The sequence below is a fragment of the Saccostrea cucullata genome, unplaced genomic scaffold (genome assembly GCF_032062105.1).
Source record: "Saccostrea cucullata isolate Sc308-1 unplaced genomic scaffold, CSIRO_AGI_Scuc_v1 ctg4449, whole genome shotgun sequence".
Classification (NCBI taxonomy): Eukaryota; Metazoa; Mollusca; class Bivalvia; order Ostreida; family Ostreidae; genus Saccostrea; species Saccostrea cuccullata.
In genome coordinates, this window is record NW_026931050.1 from 22,673 (window position 1) to 46,181 (window position 23,509).

General features: G+C 34.7%; 1 protein-coding gene across 1 annotated transcript in view; it reads right to left on the reverse strand.

Moving 5' to 3' along the window:
* The window catches only part of LOC134231187 (Fanconi anemia group I protein-like), a 31,318-nt gene extending 8,792 nt beyond the window's left edge, over positions 1-22,526 (reverse strand). Inside the window, exons 1-22 of the mRNA XM_062713110.1 lie at positions 22,459-22,526; positions 20,951-21,049; positions 16,122-16,197; positions 15,847-15,974; positions 13,717-13,802; positions 12,339-12,464; positions 11,630-11,795; positions 11,015-11,103; positions 9,216-9,348; positions 8,897-8,986; positions 8,574-8,710; positions 6,972-7,143; positions 6,532-6,619; positions 6,241-6,442; positions 6,038-6,152; positions 2,709-2,831; positions 2,538-2,606; positions 2,295-2,396; positions 1,548-1,730; positions 1,158-1,279; positions 789-968; positions 259-438 (exon numbers count right to left, since the gene is read on the reverse strand). Of these exons, the coding sequence (XP_062569094.1) occupies positions 259-438; positions 789-968; positions 1,158-1,279; positions 1,548-1,730; positions 2,295-2,396; positions 2,538-2,606; positions 2,709-2,831; positions 6,038-6,152; positions 6,241-6,442; positions 6,532-6,619; positions 6,972-7,143; positions 8,574-8,710; positions 8,897-8,986; positions 9,216-9,348; positions 11,015-11,103; positions 11,630-11,795; positions 12,339-12,464; positions 13,717-13,802; positions 15,847-15,974; positions 16,122-16,197; positions 20,951-21,031 (2,648 nt within the window). The 5' untranslated portion in view covers positions 21,032-21,049; positions 22,459-22,526. The remainder of the gene's footprint in view (positions 1-258; positions 439-788; positions 969-1,157; positions 1,280-1,547; positions 1,731-2,294; positions 2,397-2,537; positions 2,607-2,708; positions 2,832-6,037; positions 6,153-6,240; positions 6,443-6,531; positions 6,620-6,971; positions 7,144-8,573; positions 8,711-8,896; positions 8,987-9,215; positions 9,349-11,014; positions 11,104-11,629; positions 11,796-12,338; positions 12,465-13,716; positions 13,803-15,846; positions 15,975-16,121; positions 16,198-20,950; positions 21,050-22,458) is intronic.
* Positions 22,527-23,509: the final 983 nt, after the last annotated feature.

The following is a 23,509-nucleotide window of genomic DNA, read 5'->3' on the forward strand; positions in this document are numbered from 1 at the left end:
TTGTATTATCTCAAAAGCGGTTGAGAGTAAGAACTATATTTTTGCACGTAACTTTAAAATGGCGACTATGGGGTCAACATCCTGCCTTGAACAGGATCACATAAGCCGGCAATTGCTCTTTGAGCAATAAGCCCGGCTAAAAACCACTTTACAAGTAATTTCCTAGTGTTTGATCAGAAAATTGTTTTTAACAATAGAAAAGTAAATCTACATATATGCGAGTCCCTCCCTAACATTTATGATTCTCTCATTTCTTACTTGGCCAGACAGATAAGATGCTGGAGAATCTTGGTTTTATCCCCACCCTCTGCCCCATCACACACCCCCTTCTCCTGGACCTGATGTATTTTCTGTAGAGCCACATTGACAATATGTCTTCTGAAGTCCGTGTCATCTCTCAAGATCTTCAGATTTTCTGTCAAACTTGGTGCAGTTTCACTGAAATATTAAAGCCATAGAGTGATTTTTATACTGTTTTTATTTACTTCTGAAAATAATATAATGAACCTTACTGTAATAACTGTTAAACCTTATATTTATTCAGGTTAAAATTTTGAGGTTTGAGGAAAACTGCTGTTTCAAGGGAATTTATAATTTTGTAGTTAAAGAGCTGCTGTGTAGCTTCACATTTAAAATTTTACAGTTTTTTTTAGGATAAAAATTCATGGGTCTCTTCATACGATGAAAACAGCAAAAATTTAACCCTCACGATTATTACTATATTAGTGATTCACAATATTGTCTCAAACCAATATACCTGTTCAATAACATGGTTCTACCCTGCCTACCTAATGAGAGCCCTCAGGATCTCTGTGGTCCCCCTGATAGACAGGAGGCTGAGGGGGGTCTTATTTCCTGTGGGAGGTTTTCCCTTCTTTCCAGCACCAGCAGTAGCTTTTTCTTTCAAAACTTCACTCAATTTCTTATAATTCTCAAACAAATGTAAAATCTGCTGCAAGCTTGACTCACTACAATTAAAGGGTTTTTCTTTAATTTTTGCAGCAAAACAGACATTTCTAGGATCATTTCATTAAAATCTTAATTTCTTCATTTTCAGATCAAGTTTTAAGAAAATTACACTCACTGAAATTTTTTTTACATCTAACAAGGGACTCTAAAATTTTCTCTGTGTACAAGTTTTTGCTGTTTATAATTACCTGTATTGCCCAGTGTTGAATGTGTACTCCATCAAAGACTCATAAATCCCCAGAACTAGTATGGAGAATATGTTATTTTTGACCCCAACACTGTTAGCTAGAGAGTAGTCGGCAGATTTGTCCTATAAATTTAAAATATATTATTTTATTTTATCATGATAAAGATATAAAATATTTACATCTATATATTTTAAGTCTATTTAAACGATATAACATTTTAAAATCCCATTTTCCCCTGTAAATTTCACATTCCTGAATTAAGATGTATAATTCTTTTGAGTGTAAGATTCAAAATGCTTTAACCCATCTACTGATTTACATGTTGACAGACAGAACAGGGATCGTTCTGAGATATTTCTGTAATACTGATAATGTTTAACTAATGTTTACCAGTTCAAAGTCCTCCATCTCAGACTTAATCATTCGGGTGACGAGGGACTCCATCTTGTCCTCCAGTTCCTGTTGTGTGTGGTTCGAGTCCTCCATTACCGTGTCGTCATGGTCACCGCTCATCTGACGACGAATGTCACTGACCTTAATCAGGCAGAGCTGGATACAACAGATCATGTGAGCCTGCAATGAGAGATAAACATAAGAAATTAAAAGCATATCACATGAGAGCTTGAAGTAACATGTCCCATACCAGTATTACGTTTGAAAATTTTCTACAAGACAGGCAAACAAACATGAACTGATAACAAATTTTCTAGACTTGGAACAACTCAGATTGAAAACTATTTTTAAATCAACCCTCCAGTTTTTCTCTGTAAGAACACAGCTCTCAATGTGGCAACTATAGAGGGAACCACAGACGGCTCAACCTCTACAGGAACCACCGAGACCCGCGACCTACAGAACCCTGAAAAACCGGGTCAACTGAGTAAGGAATCATCACTGTAGTTCTCAAGTCATGTAAATAATTCCTTAATTAAATGGAAAATAATATGTCTGTGCTTGTCAATTTCTTGATAAATCAACATTTAATAACCATAATGTTGAATGAGGTTAATTATGCTAAGATCTGGCAATGTTTATGCTTGAACTAAAATTTTCATTACCTTCTAATGCTAGATGTATATCAACAATAAATAAAGCATGCACAAGTTTTGATATATCTAGGCTAAGTTTTTAACTTACCAGTGGTTCAGCTAGATATATCTGATCTCCTTGAGCTGTGATGCAGAGATCCAGTTTAACAGGGGGATTCACATCTTCTGTAGGCTCATAGTACTTCTTCAGCTGTGAAAAGATATTGTATAGAATTTATTGTACATAATCAGCTGTGATATTGTATAAAATTTATACGTATAAATAAATAATTATTTGTGTTCAGGTAGTGATGGTTTTTCATTCAACAATGATGGTTATGCTGTGTATTACCTGACTTAGAAGAATTTCCAAAACTGACCCCATTATTTGAGTATTTTTACACAAAGCTTCATAGATTCCCTGTAAACACAATGAGAAAAATGTTAAAAATAATTCTTTGAATTTGATCTATTAAACATGAGATTTTTCTAAGCTGTATATCATTCATTTAACCCTGCTTACCTGGTAGAACATGAGTCTAACATCAGCTTGTTGAGTGAGAACTCGACGTAGATTTCCCATGATTTCTAGACACAGTGCCTCATTACTGGCCGGATTGTACCGTGCATGGATGTCAGCTTGTACCTATAAACACCAGAAATGAATAGTGTACTATTTTTAAAAATAATTCCTGGAAAATTAGTTGAAATATATGCACAGTAAACTTAAAACAAGAGGCCCATGGGCCTTATAGGTCACCTGAGCATTATGCAACAACTTTCCAGTGATTGAATTTGATTCATGTTTTAAGCCAGATGCTATGGCATTCATAATTTTGAAAGAGGCACCATTGATCATCATAACAATACACTTAGCAGTTGGTTAGTTTGTTTACTTAATACCCATACGCAGGGTAGGGGAACAAAAAATGCATTTCAACTAATCAGTAATATTCAGCAATAATCAGTAGTGCCCCTACCACACATGAACCTCTAACACTTAGGTCTTGATATTTGATTAATACCAAGGAGCAGATTTCAAACCATTCATTCATTTTCAGTATATAAGTACAGCCCCCCCCCTCTATGGTACCCTTGAACCTGGGGCCTTGAAATTCATAATTATGGAAGATTAGGGCCCTTGTCCATCATAACTATATAGGTAGTTCATCTGCTTAATACCCTGGAGCAGAGAAGAAAATTTTCAAAGATTTAATGTAGTTCACTAGGCCAGCATTTTTTTATTTTTAGGTTTACGAACATCAGAATGAAAAAGTCCCGTAGGAGGAGGAAATAAAAAAAAAAATAATTATATTTTGGATACATTATCGACTTTTCTACATTAATTTTTGCTTCTTTTTTATGCTCTCCTAACAGGCTTCTTGCCACTGGACACATAAGGGTTACAAAGGGGAAAATACAACATTTAATTGTTTATTTCATCATCTACCACTTGGGGACAGTGATATAAATCTTTTGATGTTGGACAAAATACATATTTTTTTTTAAAAAATCAATTTTTTAAATCTCTTTTAATATATCTTCATTTTTGTTTTTAATGTGTGTTAGGTAGAAATTATTCTGAAATATTTACTCGAGACCTATAAAAGTAATATGTAATTCCTTTCATAAAACAGACAGGGAGTATTCCCAAGGAGTATTGAGGAGTAGGGTGGAATTTTTTTCAATTAAGTGTAAAATAAATTTTTCAGGCTGCCATAAACGATACTACATGCCTGTATATATTTGTATATTCTTTTTAAATAGTTGAAATATTTTATTTCTTTAGGCTATTGTTTATTTCTACCTCAAATGGACTCAACTTCTCCCATAGTTTTATTCATTACATCTGATGCATAAGCGACCCTTTTCTGAAGATTGATGCTAAGTCTGTAAGCTATGACAGAAACCTAAACAATGTCTCTGACAATAGCTACCATGGGCAGTTTTAAACCTGTGGGAGGAAAATAATTTACAATTACAGACGGATACGGATACATAATTATCTCACCAACATGTCACTTTGCTACAAAGTCGTCAGTATTTTATTGTTTTATGAACGGGTGAAACGTTTTGAATGGCACTCCTATCGATAAATAATTACATTAAACCAAGCTTTAGTGCTGCTATGGACTTGACACAAATCTCCCTTCATTACCCGCCATGTTCATTTAAAACCGGAAGTACGAGTTCGTAAATTTGAAATCTCGATCCCGACTCAATTTGTCATCGGAAAGAAAAAAAAATCTGTTTTTCTCAATTTTATTTTTTTTCTGAAAATTCAAAAACTTGAGCGGCGGGTTTGTAAACCTAAAAATAAAAAAATGCTGGCCCTATATAATCAATAGAGTCCCGCCCTAACACCAGAACCCCTGACCCTGGGGCTATAAAATTCACAATTTTGGATGAGGCATTCTTGCTCATCATAACTATGTACTTAGTTAGTTTACTTAATTCCTAGGAGCAGAGAAGAAGAAGATTTTCAAAGAATTCATGTATTTTCACTATACAATCAATAGAGCCCCGCCCTAGCACTAGAACCCCTGACCCTGGGGCCATAAAATTCACAATTTTGGTAGAGGCACTCTTGCTCATTATAACAATGCACTTAGTTAGTTTATCTAATACCCAGGAGCAGAGAACAAGATTTTCAAAGAATTCATGTATTTTCACTATATAATCAATAGAGCCCTACCCTAACACCAGAACCCCTAACCCTGGAGCCATAAAATTCACAATTTTGGTAGAGGCACTCTTGCTCATCATAACTATGCACTTAGTTGGTTTATTTAATACCCAGGAGCAGAGAAGACGATTTTCAAAGAAATAATGCATTTTCACTACCTACTTATTTAGCCCCGCCCTAGCACTAGAACCCCTGACCCCAGGGCCATGAATTTCACAATTTTAGTAGAGGACTCATTGCTGATTACAATCATGCAAACAGTTTGACTGCTTTATGTCCAGGAGTAAAGAAGAAGATTTTTTAAGAATGCATTAATTTTAGTGGTTTTGGCCCCAGCCCTCAGGCCCCAGGGGGGCAGGGATCATGAAATTCACAATTTTTGTTCCCCTTTACCTATAGATGCTTTGTGCCAAATTTGGTTGAAATTGGTTCAGTAGTTGCAGAGAAGAAGCTGAAAATGTTCAAATATTAACGCACAACGCACCACGACGGACGAAAACAGATAGCAATAGGTCACCTGAGTTTACTCAGGTGACCTAAAAATGTACTTTTCAATTTTGAAGCGTTTTTAACATATCAGTAAAAATTATTTGAACAATAATAACTGTACAAAGGCATGCGGGAAAACTAACCAAGTAACATACATACTGTATCAACCATGCAAAATAACTAGTTTTCTTCTAAAATGTGTTAAGCTTTGGGAATATATACTGACTACATTCATAAACATATTGAATAAAACAAAAATAATCTTATAAGTAAAATGCCCCCAAATCAGGTAAAATATAGAAAAACATGCAAAATCAACTTAGCAGTTTGAAATGCAAATTATGTTAATAAATCATTATTTTCTAAATTATAAAAAAATAATATATTGCATCTAATTCTTCTACTCTACAGTGAAGGAAAAACAAAATGCCAATAAAATCAAAGGCCACACCTCAGATAGTTTCATGATTTTCTCCATCTAATAGAGTATCATAAATCCATGGAAAAATTGTGGCAATACAATCTGACGGTAAACATTTTTCTTTAAAACTATGAACTGAATTTCTTTTTATACTAGAACTTTAAAATTTATTATATAATCTAAATTTTTTTTCTTTTTCTACTTTCCACTGTCAGTAAAACTGGTAAACATATGTAATTGGACAATACAAATTTACCTGACTTGAGGAGAATTGCTGACTAGCCTGACTGGATGGCATTCCACCAAGAATACGGAAATTTTTCAGGAACATCAAAAACCCAAACACTCCTATCTTTCTAGAGTCTAACTGCCTGAAAATATTCTGTAGATCTTAGCACACATATTCATTTCAACATGCAAACACCCTCTTGCTTGGATGTATAAATTTTTGTGCACTACCTTGAGAACATGGCTTTCCTGAGGACGAGAATGAGCGAGTCTCTGAGTGACATACTGAGCTTCAGTAGGGGGTGGATAGCTTTCAGTAGTCCCTCGGCGGCGGTGGGGGTAAGGAAGGCCAGGTAGTCAAACGTCTCGCGGACCTTACAGGAGGACTCGAGGAGCCTCTGGGGGGCCGACATCACCGTACTGGACAGCAGGTCTACAACAACAAGATCTCAGACTGATTCTACACCAGTGACAGGCTTCACATACTGAACCAGAAGAAAAATCGAAATGTTATCATTATACCTAAGTAATGGCTGACGGGTGATGTGGCCTTGGTAACAACCCTGTTGAAAATCTGCTCCAGAATTTCAGCTCTCACCATGTCATGAGCCTAAAAAATAATTTGGAAAATCTTCAGAAATTATTCAATATTTTTTGTTATAAACGTTTTTTGCATTGTATCATCTATAAAACCCAAGGAATACCCTTATGCTGTGATAACATCACATATGCAAGTTAAAACAACAGTATACAAGTTAAAAGAATTGTATACAGGGAAATTTTCACTCTTGTTTTACTTCTGCAACATTTTCCCAGCAAATCTAAAATGGGGCCAATACAAAGAATACAGTATTATTTCCTATTAAAAACTCAAAACAAGGTATAGTGTGAAAAGGTAAAATAACATGGTGTGAAAATAACCCTGTATACAGTACTTTGTGAAGTGATAATGATAATCTTACTTTGAATGTGTTGAGTAGGATTTTGCTGCCCAGCTGACAGGCAGAGTGGGCGGGGCCAGTCTGTATACTCCCTGGCTCTATACGACCAAAGGCTCCCTTAGGACCATAGGCGTCCATCAACCCAAACCCCAGTTGAACCAAACCCTGAATCACATGGTCCCAACCATGCTTGCTTAAAGTGACAAAAAATTTCAATCAAACACAACTTTTTAAAAATATTTTTAATAGCATAGACCACTACATTAATTTCATTTTGTAGCAGAATATAACAATGGATGATCAACTCAGAAAAATCCAAACAAACAAACAAAAACAAAAGAAAACATAACCTCAAAGAATGTTGTCTTCAAGTAAGGCAAAGTCACACAATTACCCAACAAAAAGTGTACATACAAAAATGCCAAAATTTATGCAATTTTGATCTGATACTTTGGAATAGACCTATATAAAAACTTCAACTAGTTCTTCATCACGAAAAATGTGATTAAAATCCAGCATCTGTAGCAACTTTGAGAGTTTTCATCCTTTGATACATCATTTGCGCAAGTTTGGTTTATATAAGCCTTTTAGTTTCTTGGTAATAGACCTGCACCCATAACTTTTACCTGGTCCATTATCTAGAAAATGTATGTCGAATTCAGCATCTGGAGCAAGTCCATTAGTGTGCATCCCAAGATGTATCATCCATGCAAGTTTGCACAACATAGGGCTTATAGCTACTTAGAAATGAAACCTGCATAAAAATTTAACCTCTTCACTCATCCAGAAAATGTAGGTCAGATTCAGCATCCGAAGTGATTGTTGTAGTATGCATCCTATGATGCATCATCCATGCAAGTTTAGTCATTATAGAGCTCATTGTAACTTGGGAATGAAACCTGCTCCAAAACCTTTAACCTGTTCACTCATCCGGAAAATGTAGGTCAGATTCAGCATTTGAAGGAAGTCTGGTAGTATGCATCTATGATGTACCATCCATGCAAGTTTGGTCAACATAGGCCTTATAGTTACTTGGAAATGAGATCTGCACAAAAAACATTAACCTGTTCACTCAACCAGAAAATGTAGGTCAGATTCAGCATCCGAAGCAAGCCTGGTAATGTGCATCCTTATATGTATCATCCGTGCAAGTTTGGTCAACATAGGGCTTATAGTTCCTTGGAAATGAGACCTACACCAAAAACTCATCAAAAATGTTAACCTGCCCCCAAAAAATTAACCTGGTCATTCCTTTGCTGAAATTGCAGCATCTGAAACTTTGACTGGTACAATGAAACATACTAGAAGCATCTTCCATGATTGTCTAATCAATATAGGACATAGAAGTACTTAAAAGAAAACTGCTCCAAAAATCTTAACTTTAACCTGGGACACCGACACGGATGCAGAGGGTATTACATAAGCTCCCCCAACTTCGTTGAGGTGAGCTAAAAATCAGTAGAATTCATTGAAAGCTGTTGAACTTCTGTACTTTTTATTATAATTAGATAGACAAAGCACATGTACAAAGCTGCAAGTTCTCATGGTCACTCAGTATCTAGTTATCTGTTTTGTATTGTGGACAGTACATACTCCTGTACTTGACAAGTACCTAGTACTTACCTGTTTTGTATTGTTGACAGAACATACTCCTGTATGTGACATGTATCAGGGACAATCTCTCGTACCCAGCTGGACTGTTTTTGTTTCTCACTGTCTTTAAAACTCTTGATAATTGTAGCTTTTAGTAAATCAAATATCTGAAAAAATATCATTCAAAACACAATTTTTAATAATATAGGTGACATTTTCAATGAAGAATAGTGTACATTTTCAAGTTTCTGCTAGGAATTATGTCAATCAGAGCAAAAGTCAAATGCAACACTTAAAGGAAATTGATGATGCAGATTAAAAAAAAACGAATTCATCCTAAAGTATACACCTACCTGGCCTTCAAATCTGTGAATCCTGGACAGTGAGAGAGACAGAGCCAGAACAAAGGGGGCCAGAACTCGGGATGTGTCAGACTGGTTACTCTACAAAATAAAAACAAAACATAATACACCACATGTATCAAAGACCAGTTAATCTACAAAACCAGAGGCACAGTGTAACACACCACATATATAAGGAATACACTACTGTCATTCTTAGTTTATTGAATTTAGATTGAAAGTAATACCTGTACTTAGTTTGTAACATGCTACATGTATATCTTTTTTGATTTCCACTTCAGGTATTCTTTTATACCTGTGTATTACTTACCTTGAGAAACTTGATGAACTCTCTTCCCAGTTCCTGGTCCATGCTGATAGCCAAGTTAATATGGAGTATAATAGTCCCCTCTGTCTGTCTCAGCGTCTCCACGCTGAAGTTATCTCCCTCTAACAGATCTTCACTGCAACAAATCATGATACAATTAACACTACATGAAATTTGTAATTAAACAAGAGGCCCATGGGCCTTATAGGTCACCTGAGCATTATGCAACAACTTTCCAGTGACTGAATTTGATTCATGTTTTAAGCCAGATGCTATGGCATTCACAATTTTTGAAAGAGGCACCATTGATCATTATAACAATACGCTTAGCAGTTGCTTAGTTTGGTTATTGAATAACCAAAGGCAGGGTAGGGGAGCAAAAAATGCATGTCAACTAATCAGTAGTGCCCCTTTCACACATGAACCCCTGACCCTTAGGCCTAGATCCCAACATTGCACAATTGCATCCTTGCTTTTCAAAAATATTTGATTAATACCAAGGAACAGATTTCAAACAATTCATTCATTTTAGTATATAAGTAACAACAACAACACCCCCCCCCCCGGTCTATGGTACCCCTGAAATTCACAATTCTGGAAGATTAGGACCCTTGCTCATCATAACTATATATGTATGTTCACCTGCTTAATACCTAGGAGCAGAAAGGAAAATTTTCAAACAATTCATGTATTTTCACTATAATATCAATAGAGCCGGCCCTAACAACAGAAACCCAACCCTGGGGCCATAAAATTCACAATTTTGGAAGAGGCATTCTTGTTCATCATTACTATAGTATATACTTAGTTAGTTTATTTAATACCTAGGAGCAGAGAAAAAAATCAAAGAATCCATGTATTTTCACTATATAATCAATAGAGCCCCGCCCTAACACCAAAACCCCTGACCCTGGGGCCATAAAATTCACAATTTTGATAGAGGCGCTCTTGCTCATCATAACTTTGCACTTAGTTTATTCATTTAATACCTAGGAGCAGAGAAGATTTTTAAAGAATTCATGTATTTTCACTATATAATCAATAGAGCCCCGCCCTAACACCAGAACCCCTGACCCTGGGGCCATAAAATTCACAATTTTGGTAGAGGCACCCTTGCTCATCATAACTATGCACTTTATTTATTTAATACCTAGGAGCAGAGAAGAAGATTTTCAAAGAATTCATGTATTTTCACTATATAATCTATAGAGCCCCACCCTAACACCAGAATCCCTGACCCTGGGGCCATGAAATTCACAATTTTGGTAGAGGCACTCTTGCTCATTATAACTATGCACTTAGTTGGTTTATTTAATACCCAGGAGCAGAGAAGAAGATTTTCAATGAAATAATGCATTTTCACTATATACTTATTTAGCCCCGCCCTAGCACTAGAACCCTTGACCCCAGGGCCATGAATTTCACAATTTTGGTAAAGGACTCAATGCTGATTACTATCATGCAAACAGTTTGACTGCTTGATGTCCAGGAGTAAAGAAGAAGATTTTCAAAGATTGCACTAATTTTAGTGGTTTTGGCCCCACCCCTCAGGCCCCAGGGGGGCAGGGATCATGAAATTTTTGTTCCCCTTCACCCATAGATGCTTTGTGCCAAATTTGGTTGAAATTGGTTCAGTGGTTGCAGAGAAGAAGCTGAAAATGTTCAAATGTTAACGCACAACGCACGACGACGGACGAAAACAGATGGCAATAGGTCACCTGAGTTTACCTGAGTTTACTCAGGTGACCTAAAAAAAAACACTCCTCTTGACTTTACATGATGATGGTAAGTTGATAACAGACCTGAATTCATTAGGATCATGGTCTTTATGTGTTGCATCTTGTTCTATGAAGTATTTTGTTACACCATCAATCACCAGTCTCTTGTGGCCCTGTAAAGCACAATGGTTCAAAATGTAAGTATTGTATTAAATAAAATTATCAATATTATAACTTTTTTATCATTTAAAAAAAAAATAAAATATTGAAATCAAATACTTGTACATTTGGATATTAAAGAAGTGGAAACACAACAATGTAATGCAAAGAGTTAAGGTTCATGAACCCTCTGCTCCCTCATGAAATTTTTCCTTTAACTTTTATGATTTTCCAAAGGAAATGTATATGCTGAATAAAATACAAACAATTATAGCATCGCTTGCAGGGCAAAATTTGACAAAAAAGGCACATTAACTTGACAAATTTATAAAGGAATAATAGACATTTGTGTCATTAAGAGTTATCTCTCTTATCAGAGTATCAATGTACCTTAAGTGGAACTATAAAAGTTATTATACAATGTATTTTATTGGGGTGGTAAATCTGTCAGTTCTGCATCCAGAACTTACTTTGTTAGAGAGTAACAACAGTTGATAAACAAGGGTAGGTAACTCTGTCAGGTCTGAATCCAGAACTTACTTTGTTAGATAATAGTAAGAGTTGATAGACAAGGGCAGGTAAATCTGCCAGTTCTAACTCCTTTATCATTCTGAGGACTTTCTCCAGAACAAACTTGACTTCCTCGCTGGTCAGGGTGATGTCCTTAAACATGGCCGCTAAATGTAGGACACTCTTTGTGTTCCACCTGTAAAAGAATGGATCATAAACAAAGGTTATTCATTTTATTTTCAAAAATTTCTTTATCTTTCAATGTACAATAATTATCTTTTACAATTACTCAAGAGACAATCCTTATTTATAGGACTGTCATGGTTCTAAAAATAACTCAGGTTGTTAAGTAATTTGTTAATTTAATATTGGGTCTTTTTATTTGATTCTTCATTAATATTTTAAAATTAAATGACTTGAAACTTTCCTCCTCCAAATTTACTTCAAAATTTAACATGACTATGATCAAGTTTTGATATTGGTGGTTACATCTATAAGAATTATTATTGGTGAAAACCATGGCCGCTCTAGCAATTTCCTAAATTATCTCATTCTTTCTTGACAAGTGCTTTGACAAGGATGAAGTGGATTCAGTTGAATATTTCAATTGTGAAATATTTAAGCTAGACTTTCACTTACTTATTCAAAAAGAAACCAAGGAGGAAAGAAAGAGAGATAGAAACTCAAATGTTTCTTCAAAATTTGATATGGACTCAAGGAAAAATCCTTGACAGCTTACTTGCAGGAACAGAGGCTGTTGATGACATGGTTTTTGTATTTCTCTCCACTCAAACAGCTCTCTCCAAAAGAAACAGTCTCCTCTACAGACAAGGCTGACAGGATCTTAGGTAGTAGTGCCAGGCCTCTGTTAGAAAAGGAATAAAGCTAGTGACTCAAGCTCCTACACGTAACATCCTCAAACTGATGATAAACATTGCAAAAATATGTAAAATTTGATGGTTATTCTCATTGAAAGCATTCATAAATAAATCATGGTTTTAATGCCTCTATGGGAAGCATGCAATGGTATGATTGTCTATTGTAATGGTATGATTGTCTTTTATAATGGTATGATTGTCTATTGTAATGGTATGATTGTCCATTGATATGGTATGATTGTCTATTGTCAGGGCTCTCGATTCTCTATATTTGGGGCCGATATTTGGCCCCGTTCCAAATGCAAAAAAGGTACATATTTTTCCCAAAAGAAAGGTGTAAATTTCCCAATTTCCATAGCAAAATATTAATTAAAAAATAAAAGTCCATGAAATTTAATCGCCAAAAAAAAAACCCAAACGAAACAAACTTGCAAATGAAAGTGAAACTGTACTACTATTTTAATAGTTCGCACCAAATGCATTCGTAAACTGGTTCAGGGAACCAGGTTATTGTTTTTACAAAAATATGTACTAACTATTAGAGCAGAGTATCTTGTCATGTAGTTTCAACAAAAACATCATATTGGTTTCAAAAATAGACATTTCATTTAAACATTAGTAAGCTGCACCTAGAAACATACCCACGCTTTGGCATGTGCAGTCTCGCGCTGTTTTGTTAAGCAAAGTTGTCCATGTGATCGAGGAAATTCGGAACTACTTGACCAGCCACTGTCACTCAGAAAGACATATATCGGCAATTATCAACACTCAAAGATAGTAATGACAAAGCTAATGTACTTTCATAAATAGCCTACGTACCCATGTTTGTTCTGTTTAACTGTTTATTCAAAAACAGAGTTAAATTGATGACAAAATGCTAGAAAAGCAAAATTTGAGGATTTTTTGAATGAATTTTGGTTATCCAACTTTTCCCAAAATGAGGATAATTTTCCCAATTTGAATGGCCCAGGCCCCAGTCCCAAAAAGTGGTGTGAGAGCCCAGATTGTAATGGTATGATTGTCTATTGTAATGGTATGATTGTCTTTTATAATGGTATGATTGCCTTTTGTAATGGTATGATTGTCTACTGTAATGGTATGATTGTCTATTGTAATGGTATGGTTGTCTATTGCAATGGCATGATTGTCTAATGCAATGGCATGGTTGTCTAATGTCATGGCATGGTTGTCTAATGTCATGGTATGATTGTCTATTGTCATGGTATGATTGTCTATTACTTTCCACACTGGACGGAGCCACCTTTAACCATATCTATGAACAGGGAGGAGATTTCTGCCAGAGCACTGTTGTTTAATGTGTCAGCCTGTAAAGAAATTGCAAAGCATTTTATTAGTACATATCCTTACTTCAACATTTTGAAAATATGTTGAGGCTCAAGACACAATGCAAACTAGAACTGTCCAATAGGGACAAATACCCCCCGCTGGGTTTTTCAGAGAAGGTGCCAATTCAAAAATACTTTATGGATCTAGAGGTGTTCACAATTTACTTACAAAAATTTGCAGTGAAATATAATTGCTCATCATGTTTCTTAATGAATGAAACGAAGGTGCAACCAAATGAAACATCAATACTAATACATTGTTATTCCATTGTAACATTTTTTTTTTATTTTTTCATTTTATTTTTTTTTATTTCTGCATTAAAAAAATATATTGCAATTATGTGTTATGTCACTCTGCAAACTGATTGTTGAAAAAAAAAACATTACACAAAATCAAATTAATCTTGATATATCAATTTGAAATGCATTTTGAAAATAAAGAGCTGGTCATCCAGTACTTTGACAGACAATAAATTACAATTAAGAGAATAAGAGAAGAGAGATCTTTAATTCTTGTGCCTTATTCCCTGGAGATTAGATAACACACACGCTTGATAAGAGATATGCCTTAACAACTTCCAACACCAAACTCATTATTATTTAATTTATCTTTAACTGGATGCATGTCCAGTCATTATTCCCAAGAGACAAATGAAATTACATTATCTTCTGTGCAATGTAAAAACTGTTAATTATCTTCTGTGCAATGTAAAAACTGTTTTTAACACTTGATGATGTTTCTTTTTTTTAAGTTTTTATGAGTAGTTTTAAGCTGCAGTATTTTTGTACAGATATTCTAGATTCTATGTCACAAACCTTATACATGTACATGAGCCCAAAATGAACAAGTCAATTAAAATAAAAAATAAAACCTGTAAAATGCAAAAAAGTTCACAAAAAGAGTTGAAAATTCCAGGTGCACACCTTCATATGGTGAATAATAAGTGTACAAATTTTCAGATTAATCCTTGCAATACATGTAGTTTCTGAGAAACAGTCCGGACAAAACCACAAAATAAAAATGAAAAAAACACCTGTAAAATTCAAATTAATGATTGAATCAAGATGAAAATATCAGGTGCACAACTTCATATGGTGAATAATGTGAGGCTTAAAAAAAATCAAGGGTCGGTAGGTCGGAAATTCTTTTTTTTTTTTTTTTTGCTTATGAATGGTCAAACATCCCCGGACCGAAAATACCAGGTGTTATATTTACAGTGGACACCCAATATGGCATCCAAAATGGCTGCCAAGCGGCAGAAAACAAACTTCAGAAAGTTGTAGGGGGAAACTGTTGTTACAATAATGATTACTCTTTATATTTAAGGTAAATGTACACTAAGTTGACATATTTTATGTCTCAAATTAAGCTACAAGGTATTTTTTTCAAATTTAATAAATGGAATCAGCTGATTGATCAAACGAAGTTTTGCCATTTGTCAGAAAAAAAAATCCACCCGGGGATAATTTGAATGGGTCGGTCGGGTTACAGGAAACAAACATATTTTTTTTTTAGGCCTGAGTACAAATTCTCAGACAAATCCTTCCAATAGTTTCTGAGTAATGGTCCAGACAAAATCTCCTCTACAGACAGCTAGACAGACAGACGGACAGACGGACATGGTGATTCCAATATACCCCCCTAAACTTCGTTTGCGGGGGGTATAATTATTTCGAGACAGTTAAGGAAGGTATTGATAAACCGCAAGTGACATTTTATTGATGTCTCACAAAAGAACTGTACATAATTTACTGAAAAATCATGTCATGAAATCTTATATGATGTCTTATCCTATTCAATTAAATATTTATGGATTAAGCTCAATGTCTGCGAAAACATAAAATAAATTAAAGAAGAAAAAAAATCTGTATTAAAAATAAACAGAATATTTTCATTGATTAAAGGAAATACTTGAGTACATCAGATTTTACATGAGTATTGACAATCTATTTCAACACAAAATAAAGAGATAAAACTTATGAATTCTGTGTGCACTGAATTTTACATTTGATATTTAGGTACCTCTATCAACAGCATCCCTGTCAGATTTGATGCCAGTTTACTTGATAGCTCATTCTTTTCCAGAATCTGAATACATCTTTTATAGAGTTCAACACCTATCTTCCTGCTTCCAGGGTCACTTGCTGAAGCTAAAGTAAAATATAAATTAACAAAGAACTAGTGTCAGGAAATAGTAATCATAAACACTGTAATCAAATTGTTAAGACATTGCTTTAAAAAGACAAATCTTGTATTAAAAAGAGTTTTTAGAAATACATTGTTTTTAAAATGCAAACCTTGTAAAACAGTTCTAAGGAGAGAAACTGGATCACCTTTTTCTCTACAAAGTCTTTTTGCTATGGTGTCAATGATCTAAAAAAAAAATTTAGAAACTACAAACATTTCTAAGGGACAGGTCAAGATAAGTTAACTTTCTTGATGTGGTATTTCATTGCAAGGTAACATTTTCCATGTCATTGTGCATGACTTTTATAAAGCTGTGGTTATGCAGCCATCCTTAATGACTTGATATTCACAAACCACATGAGAGGAAAACGGGGAGGGGGTTGTCAGTGTATGTCAATGTGCTAATTTTTTCAATATTATTCATTCCAGATACTGTCTAACTTTGATGAAGAATATTGATAGCCCCGAATGCAATGGACTTACATCAGGGCTCTCGATTCTCTAAATCTGGGGCCGATATTCGGCCCCGTTCCCAATGCAAAAAAGGTATACCTTTTTTCCTAAAAGAAAGGTGTAAATTTCCCAATTTCCATAGCAAAATATTAATTAAAAAATAAAAGTCCATGAAACTTAATCGAAAAAAAAAAACCCAAACAAAACACACTTGCAAATGAAAGTGAGACTGTGCTACTGTTTAATTAGTTCGCGCCAAATACATTTGTAAACTGGTTCGGGGAACCAGGTTATTGTTTTTATAAAAATGTATACTAACTATGAGTGCAGAGTATCTTGTCATGTAGTTTCGACAAAAAACATCATTTTGGTTTCAAAAAAAGACATTTCATTTAAACATTAGTAAGCTGCACCTAGAAACATACCCACGCTTTGGCATGTTCAGTCTCGCGCTGCATTGGTAAGCAAAGTTGTCCATGTGATCGAGGAAATTCGGGAATATGTGACTAGCGACTGTCACTCAGAAAGACATATAACCGCAATATCAACACTTAAAGATAGTAATGACAAAGCTAATGTACTTTCATAAGTAGCCTACGTACCCATGTTTGTTCTGTTTAACTGTTTATTCAAAACCAGAGTTAAATTGATGACAAAATGCTAGAAAAGCAAAATTTGAGGATTTTATGAGGAGGTTATCCAACATCCAAAATGACGATAATTTCCCAATTTTAACGGCCCCGGCCCCAGTCCCAAAAAGTGGTGTTAGAGCCCTGTTAACATATGTGGCTGCATTTTGTTGGTGCACCACTTGGCCTAGTGACCCTTACTGCATTGCATCAATTTTTAGCAGTTGAAGTATATGGCATCACCCCTTCCAAGGCCCTTAAGTTTTGATTGGTTTCTAGAAGATACATTGCATGCAGCTCCACCCGCAACAGAGCACTGTTCCAGAAACAGTATCATATATATATAGTGAAAACTGTTGCAAGCAACTAATATATTATTTACATGGTACATATGCTGTACTGTATCCTATGATATAAATTGCAGTGAATTAATTGTAGCATGCATAGAGGCCTTTCAGTTAGTATGCTTAGTTAAATTACTCTTTCAACGATTTAGTGGTGTATGAAGTTTTCAGAAGTAATCCTCAACAAAATTATAAAACTGAAGATGAATTAAAACTAATAAAACTTAAAAGCACAATAATGTTACAAATTTATATTTTACCTTTATAGGTAAATTTTGTAACTCTCTATTTTCTGATAATTGTTTACTGATGTAACTTTACAGTAGTGAATTGCTGTGTAAATACATTGCTTAATGTTTCTTTGTTAATTTGTATCACTTCCCAACTTCTGTTTATTCACAGTGGGGTGCCGTCTGGTAGAGGGAGTTTCTTAGCCAGCATCTCTAATTAATCCACAGTATATAACTGTCATTGAGGGGGTGACCAGTATAAACAGGGTTCAATTGGTTAATTGCTCTGTAGACTTGTTGATTATTTTGAAGATGTCGGAGGCTCAGTAAAGACCGGGAGGCTCAGTAAAGACGGGCTAGAGAGGATTTGGTAATTAAACACTTATTATAATAGTTTGGTAAGGATTTACCAAGTGACACCTGATATTTCACCGAGATCTTTGGTAAAATTATTACACACCAAGGGCTTTCAGAGAAATTATTGGTGATAGCCTGAATTATCAAACGGCTATTACTTATCTTATTCCTGTAAATTAATACCAGCACCAATTTTACACCGAAATTTACCAAGGTGTTGTGTATTGGTGACTTGGTTAATCTTGGTAAACACCGAGTTGCACCGAAATATTTACCAAGGTGTAGCTCTGGTGGTTGGTTAAAATATTAGGGATTTGTAATAAATATAAAGGTCATTCATTGGTACATAGTTTTAATAGGGAATAATTAGGTAAGTTAGGAGAATAAAAGAAGTTGGGTTGATTTATTTTCATAATTTTTCATGACTTTCATTTCCTTTAAACTGTAAATAAATAGTAGAATAGAATTGGTTTTATTACTTAAAGAAAGGTAAAGGTTTAATACAAGGTTTACTTAATCAAATTGATACATTGGGATTTATATTTTGGGATTTACTAGTGCAGTGGATTATAGTGTTACAGTGTGATTCAATATGGAGTATTAATAATTTTCAATAAAAACCAACGTTCCCTATAAAAATTGTGTTGACGAATTCGCCTCGCGTCACAATAAGATAAAAAGAGAAAATTAAAATCAGTGCTCCAAGTCGCACTTACTTTTAGGTCGCTAAATGGCGACCTAAAACTTTTTTTGGTCGCCATTTAGGAATTTGTGGTCGCCATTAACAAATTTTTCACTCGCCATGATGAAAACATGTGAATAACACAATTAAAACAATGAACTAACATCCACATGTGCTATGTTTTTATTAAATCAAAGATTATTGATTACTGTGACTAGAAATCTTTTGCTAGCAGAGTTCCCGAAACGCACCGGTCCACCGGGGATCCCCGGTAAACTTTGAATGGGACCGGTAAAATCTTAATTTTATCGGTCAAAATGTCCGATGGTTTTTTTTTACAGACTGTATAACGTTTACATATAATCTTAACAAAATCATTTAATTCAATTGTCCTGACAATAAACAAATGCAAAACTAAAGGAATGAAAAAAACGTCAGGGGCGCGCCAGATCTTGTTTAAATAAAATGTAGACGGTGATTGTCTAATATAAAAAGCTACATATTAAAATAATAATTTCCATAAGTCTGGGAGGAAAAACAGTTTTAAAAACACTGTCAAACAAATATTTTCCCCCTGATAAATATATGCACTCTGTAGTTCTGACAGTAAAAAAATGTGACAATCTACTTTCGTTTTGAAGGACGAATTTGCAGGGTTGCAAGAGTTGCCTGCTATTTCTGCTTGATTACAGACAATTTGTTACCATTTATTATTTTCTCTATAATTTAATCTATTAGCATGATAATATTATACCAACTTCTGGATTTTTTTTAATGTATTTGATAGCATTTAAAATACATGCGCGTTTTTCCCCTTTTCTAAAAATAGCGGACTGACTTGAATGTAGTAAAACGACAACAAATTCACTTAAAATCATCATTTTCATGATAAATTTGCATATCTTTATTTCATTAGTACATATTTTTAACTATGTGGAGGTTGTATAATAAATTTTAACTAGTCAGAAATATCGGACGTTTTCCAGGCTTTTTAAAACGAGTTTGATATTTTACGTAATATTTTTCCTTGCACATAAAATACCAAAATCCAAAATCCAAAAGAAAAAAGCCTGGAAAACAACATATATTTCCCACTAATTCCAAACAATCAACCAAGAGTTGTCATGTTGCAGATTTTATTTTAAAAAAAATAAAAAAAATCTGTCAAAAAGGACATAATAATTTTATACGATGAATTAAGGTTGGTCATCACACGCCGTCGGCGACGTCAAATCCTGCATACACAGGCCTTATAGAAAATATTTTAATAATTTTTTAAAAAAAAATCTGCATTTGCCATCTTTTTATTTACACATATTATTTATTATATCGTTACAATTTCCAAACCTATAATATGTTAAATTTACATACAAAAAAGTTAATGTCCGGTAAATTTTACAACTGTCCGGTGAATTTTGAATATTTACAGGACAATTGTCCGACATATTTTTGACTAGTTTCGGGAACTCTGTGCTAGTTGAAGGATATATTTTTATTAAATACAACCACCCTTTGTATGGTAAACAGAAGAACACACGTAACCTGATCCTAGAATTAAAGTTTAATCAAAAGAAAATAAAACTTTGACAGTTGTTGAGACAGGACTTTGCCAATTGTTTATCATGTTTACCTGTTTACTTACATGTACTACTAAGTATTTTACCCATAGCGCAGTCGTTATAAATGCCGCCAAAACACTTAATTGTGATATGCAAGCCATTGACCAAATACTTTAATAACCAGGTCAGAGAAACTCTAGAAAGTTTACGACGTTTGGATGCCATTCTCTCAGAGACGTTATGTATATACGTTTCTGGTTCTATCAAACTTCACTATTACAGCATGCTGTCATAACATTACGTGATCCAATTCCATATGACGCTTTGTAAAGTGTGTTAAAGTGTATATCTTCAAACATTGTCTTGATAGAGAATCTTGAAAATGTAAAATCTCAATCCCGATCTTAAAAAAGATGGACGTTGCCAGCCCAAATTTTCTCAGTCACGAAAATGCGACTTAGTTTTAATTTGTAGTCGCAAAACCAATTTTTTGGTCGTAAATGCGGCCGTTTTAGTCGCAACTTGGAGCACTGAAAATCACTGCAAAGATGTGGCATTAACCACGTGTAATGCTCAGATAAGCTGTTTAAGGTTAACCTGTCATAAAAGAAGAATCTGAAAAGGAAAAGGGTAGGTTGTGCAAGCACAAGCGCATGTGTTTACAAGACCTGGAAAAACTTCCCACCTCTTTTTCTGGAACTTTACATAAAATCTCTGCAACGCCTTTCACATTGCCGTCCTCGGCCTCATCTATGATATTATCCATTTCTTTTTCTTAAAAAATCTGAAAAATAAATGATGAATTTATGTTGTAGATCTCATACAGTGTCAGACCTGTTTACCCTTATCGTCGTCTCTCAGTATTTTTGATCATATTTGTCCGAGATTGAACATTTGCCAGTAAGATTTCGCTTCCCATTGATTTTACGTATATAGTTAGAGAACAATTGCTTTTTTGATTACTAAAACATGGCTAAATAACATTCTTTGTCATTTTATACCATATCATTTTTGGCAACTCGAAATCTTCGATGTGCTTGAAATCTTTTTCTTTTATTGTGATTAAAAGGCGTGAAACTGAGACAGATCATAAGGATGATTGATTGATTGTTTAATGTCTCTCTCAAGAATTTTTTACTCATTAAACGCTACCACCTGCCCGTGGAGACCTGTGTAATTTTGGCCTCTACTCAGCACTCAAGGCCATCGAGGAGAGAGGGGTCTGTTTCCTGCCAGCACCTTCTGCGACACAGTACCTCGGTTTACACGGACTGATTTGAAGGACCGGTCTCCAAGTCGCACAAGGGATTCTAGTTAGAATAATCTAACTGTGTCTCGGTACAGGCCCTCACCACAGTTAGAATACGTCCCATATACTTGCAATGTAGCAAATCGGAGCGGATCCGCTCCGAAACGATTTTGAAGAATATAAAATGATTTGCACTGGGAATAACTACCAAAATAATCAAAACAAAGCTTTTTGAGATTGTTTATGCCTTTTATCCCATAAAATAATCCATATAAATACGAAAATCCAATTAATTTTCTCAACGTTTTTCTCTCGATTCAAATTACTACATTCGGAACTCTCTAGATTGTTCCTAGTAAATGCACTATGCGAGTTATCGCCCGTGTTTCTTTCTGCTACATTACGAATACACGGAACGAATTCTATCGTTAAACCGGGTCCGTAGGACAATATCATTTTAACGATAGAACATTCTATCTAAAGGGATTCGAACCCTCGACACGAGGGGATTCGACGTAAGGAGCAAGTCCTTACTGCGCAACTCTTAGAGCAGACGTTCTAACCACTGCATCATGCGGGCGACCAAATCATAACGATTGATTGTCAATGATTGTTGTTGTTTTAAGCGGAGTCGGCATTCTTTCAGTCATATTTCAGCAGATCATAATGAAAACTATCTGCTAAATTCCATACGAACCTATTTCCGTATTTTTATAATAGCAAAACGTGAGACGTATTTGGGATTAAAAATCCGTAAAAAATACGAGGAAATCGTAAGAGTAAACAGCTCTGAAGTGTTATTGTCTCAGTTCATTGTTGTACCTTTTTAAATCAAAGCCTGCTGTCATATATTATGCTAGATTCTTATATTTCAAAAGTATTTAAAGCTTTAATTTATTTGATTAACCTCCTCTGGAAACAATTAAATGTCTGGCTTTTATTACCTGCATATTTTAGTTTTCGTTCTTTCTCAGATCTGTCAAAAAAGGCGCGCTTCAAAACCGGAAAATCAAAATTGATACTAAAATCTGAATATTCTATTTCTGTGCATCCGGATTTTATCCCATGATGCACTGAAACCAAGATGTCTGCCCCCATGAAAATCTCGAAAAATATGTAGAAAGTTTTAAAAGTTATTGTTCTTGTTTCGCTCGCCTGCTCTAACAGATGAATTGAGATGGAATCTCTATTTAACGTTAACAGGTGCGTTAATCACGACATAACATCTCTGTGAACAAAATGGAACCTGTTTTAAAACTGATAGTATTGTAACAGGACACAAACTACTGAGAGACTTTTGATGTTCATAGCGTGGACTTAAAAGCTATACTACATTAATTTGGCATAGAATTCTTAATGAACGACTTTCTTGTTACAGTCTGACAGTTACTTTTATACAACATTCTGTTGCACCTTTATTAGGCCTCCCTGAAATGTTTACCTTTTCCTATCTGAATTTATAAAAGTGGGAATACAGTAAAACACGTTTAGTACGAACACGGATATAGCGAATTCACGGATATAGCGAAGTTTTTCTGGGTCCCCGGCAAAATTCTTAACAAATCCTTGTAAAATTTTACGGTTATAACGAACTCTGATATAACGAATTTACGGATATAGCGAACTGATTTTGAGTCCCCTTGAGGTTCAATATATTGAAATTTACATCTTTTATAACGAACTTTCAAAGATCTCAAAATTTGATAAATTGAACTGACTTACTTTTGTTCATGGAATTGTATATATAACTCAATTCACAATAAAACCTAAGTTATCGAAGGTATGTTTTCTAATACTTGCTTCCCTAGCATATGTGGTAGTAATACTTGAAGGAAATCAAACATGTTGCGGATTCGCTTTATATCGTTTAACGAATTCGTTATGCGGTTATAACGAATTACGGATATAGCGAATTAAATTCACAGGTCCCTAGAACTTCGCTATAACCGAGTTTTACTGTATATAGAATAAATCGATTAAGAATGGTCAGTGTAA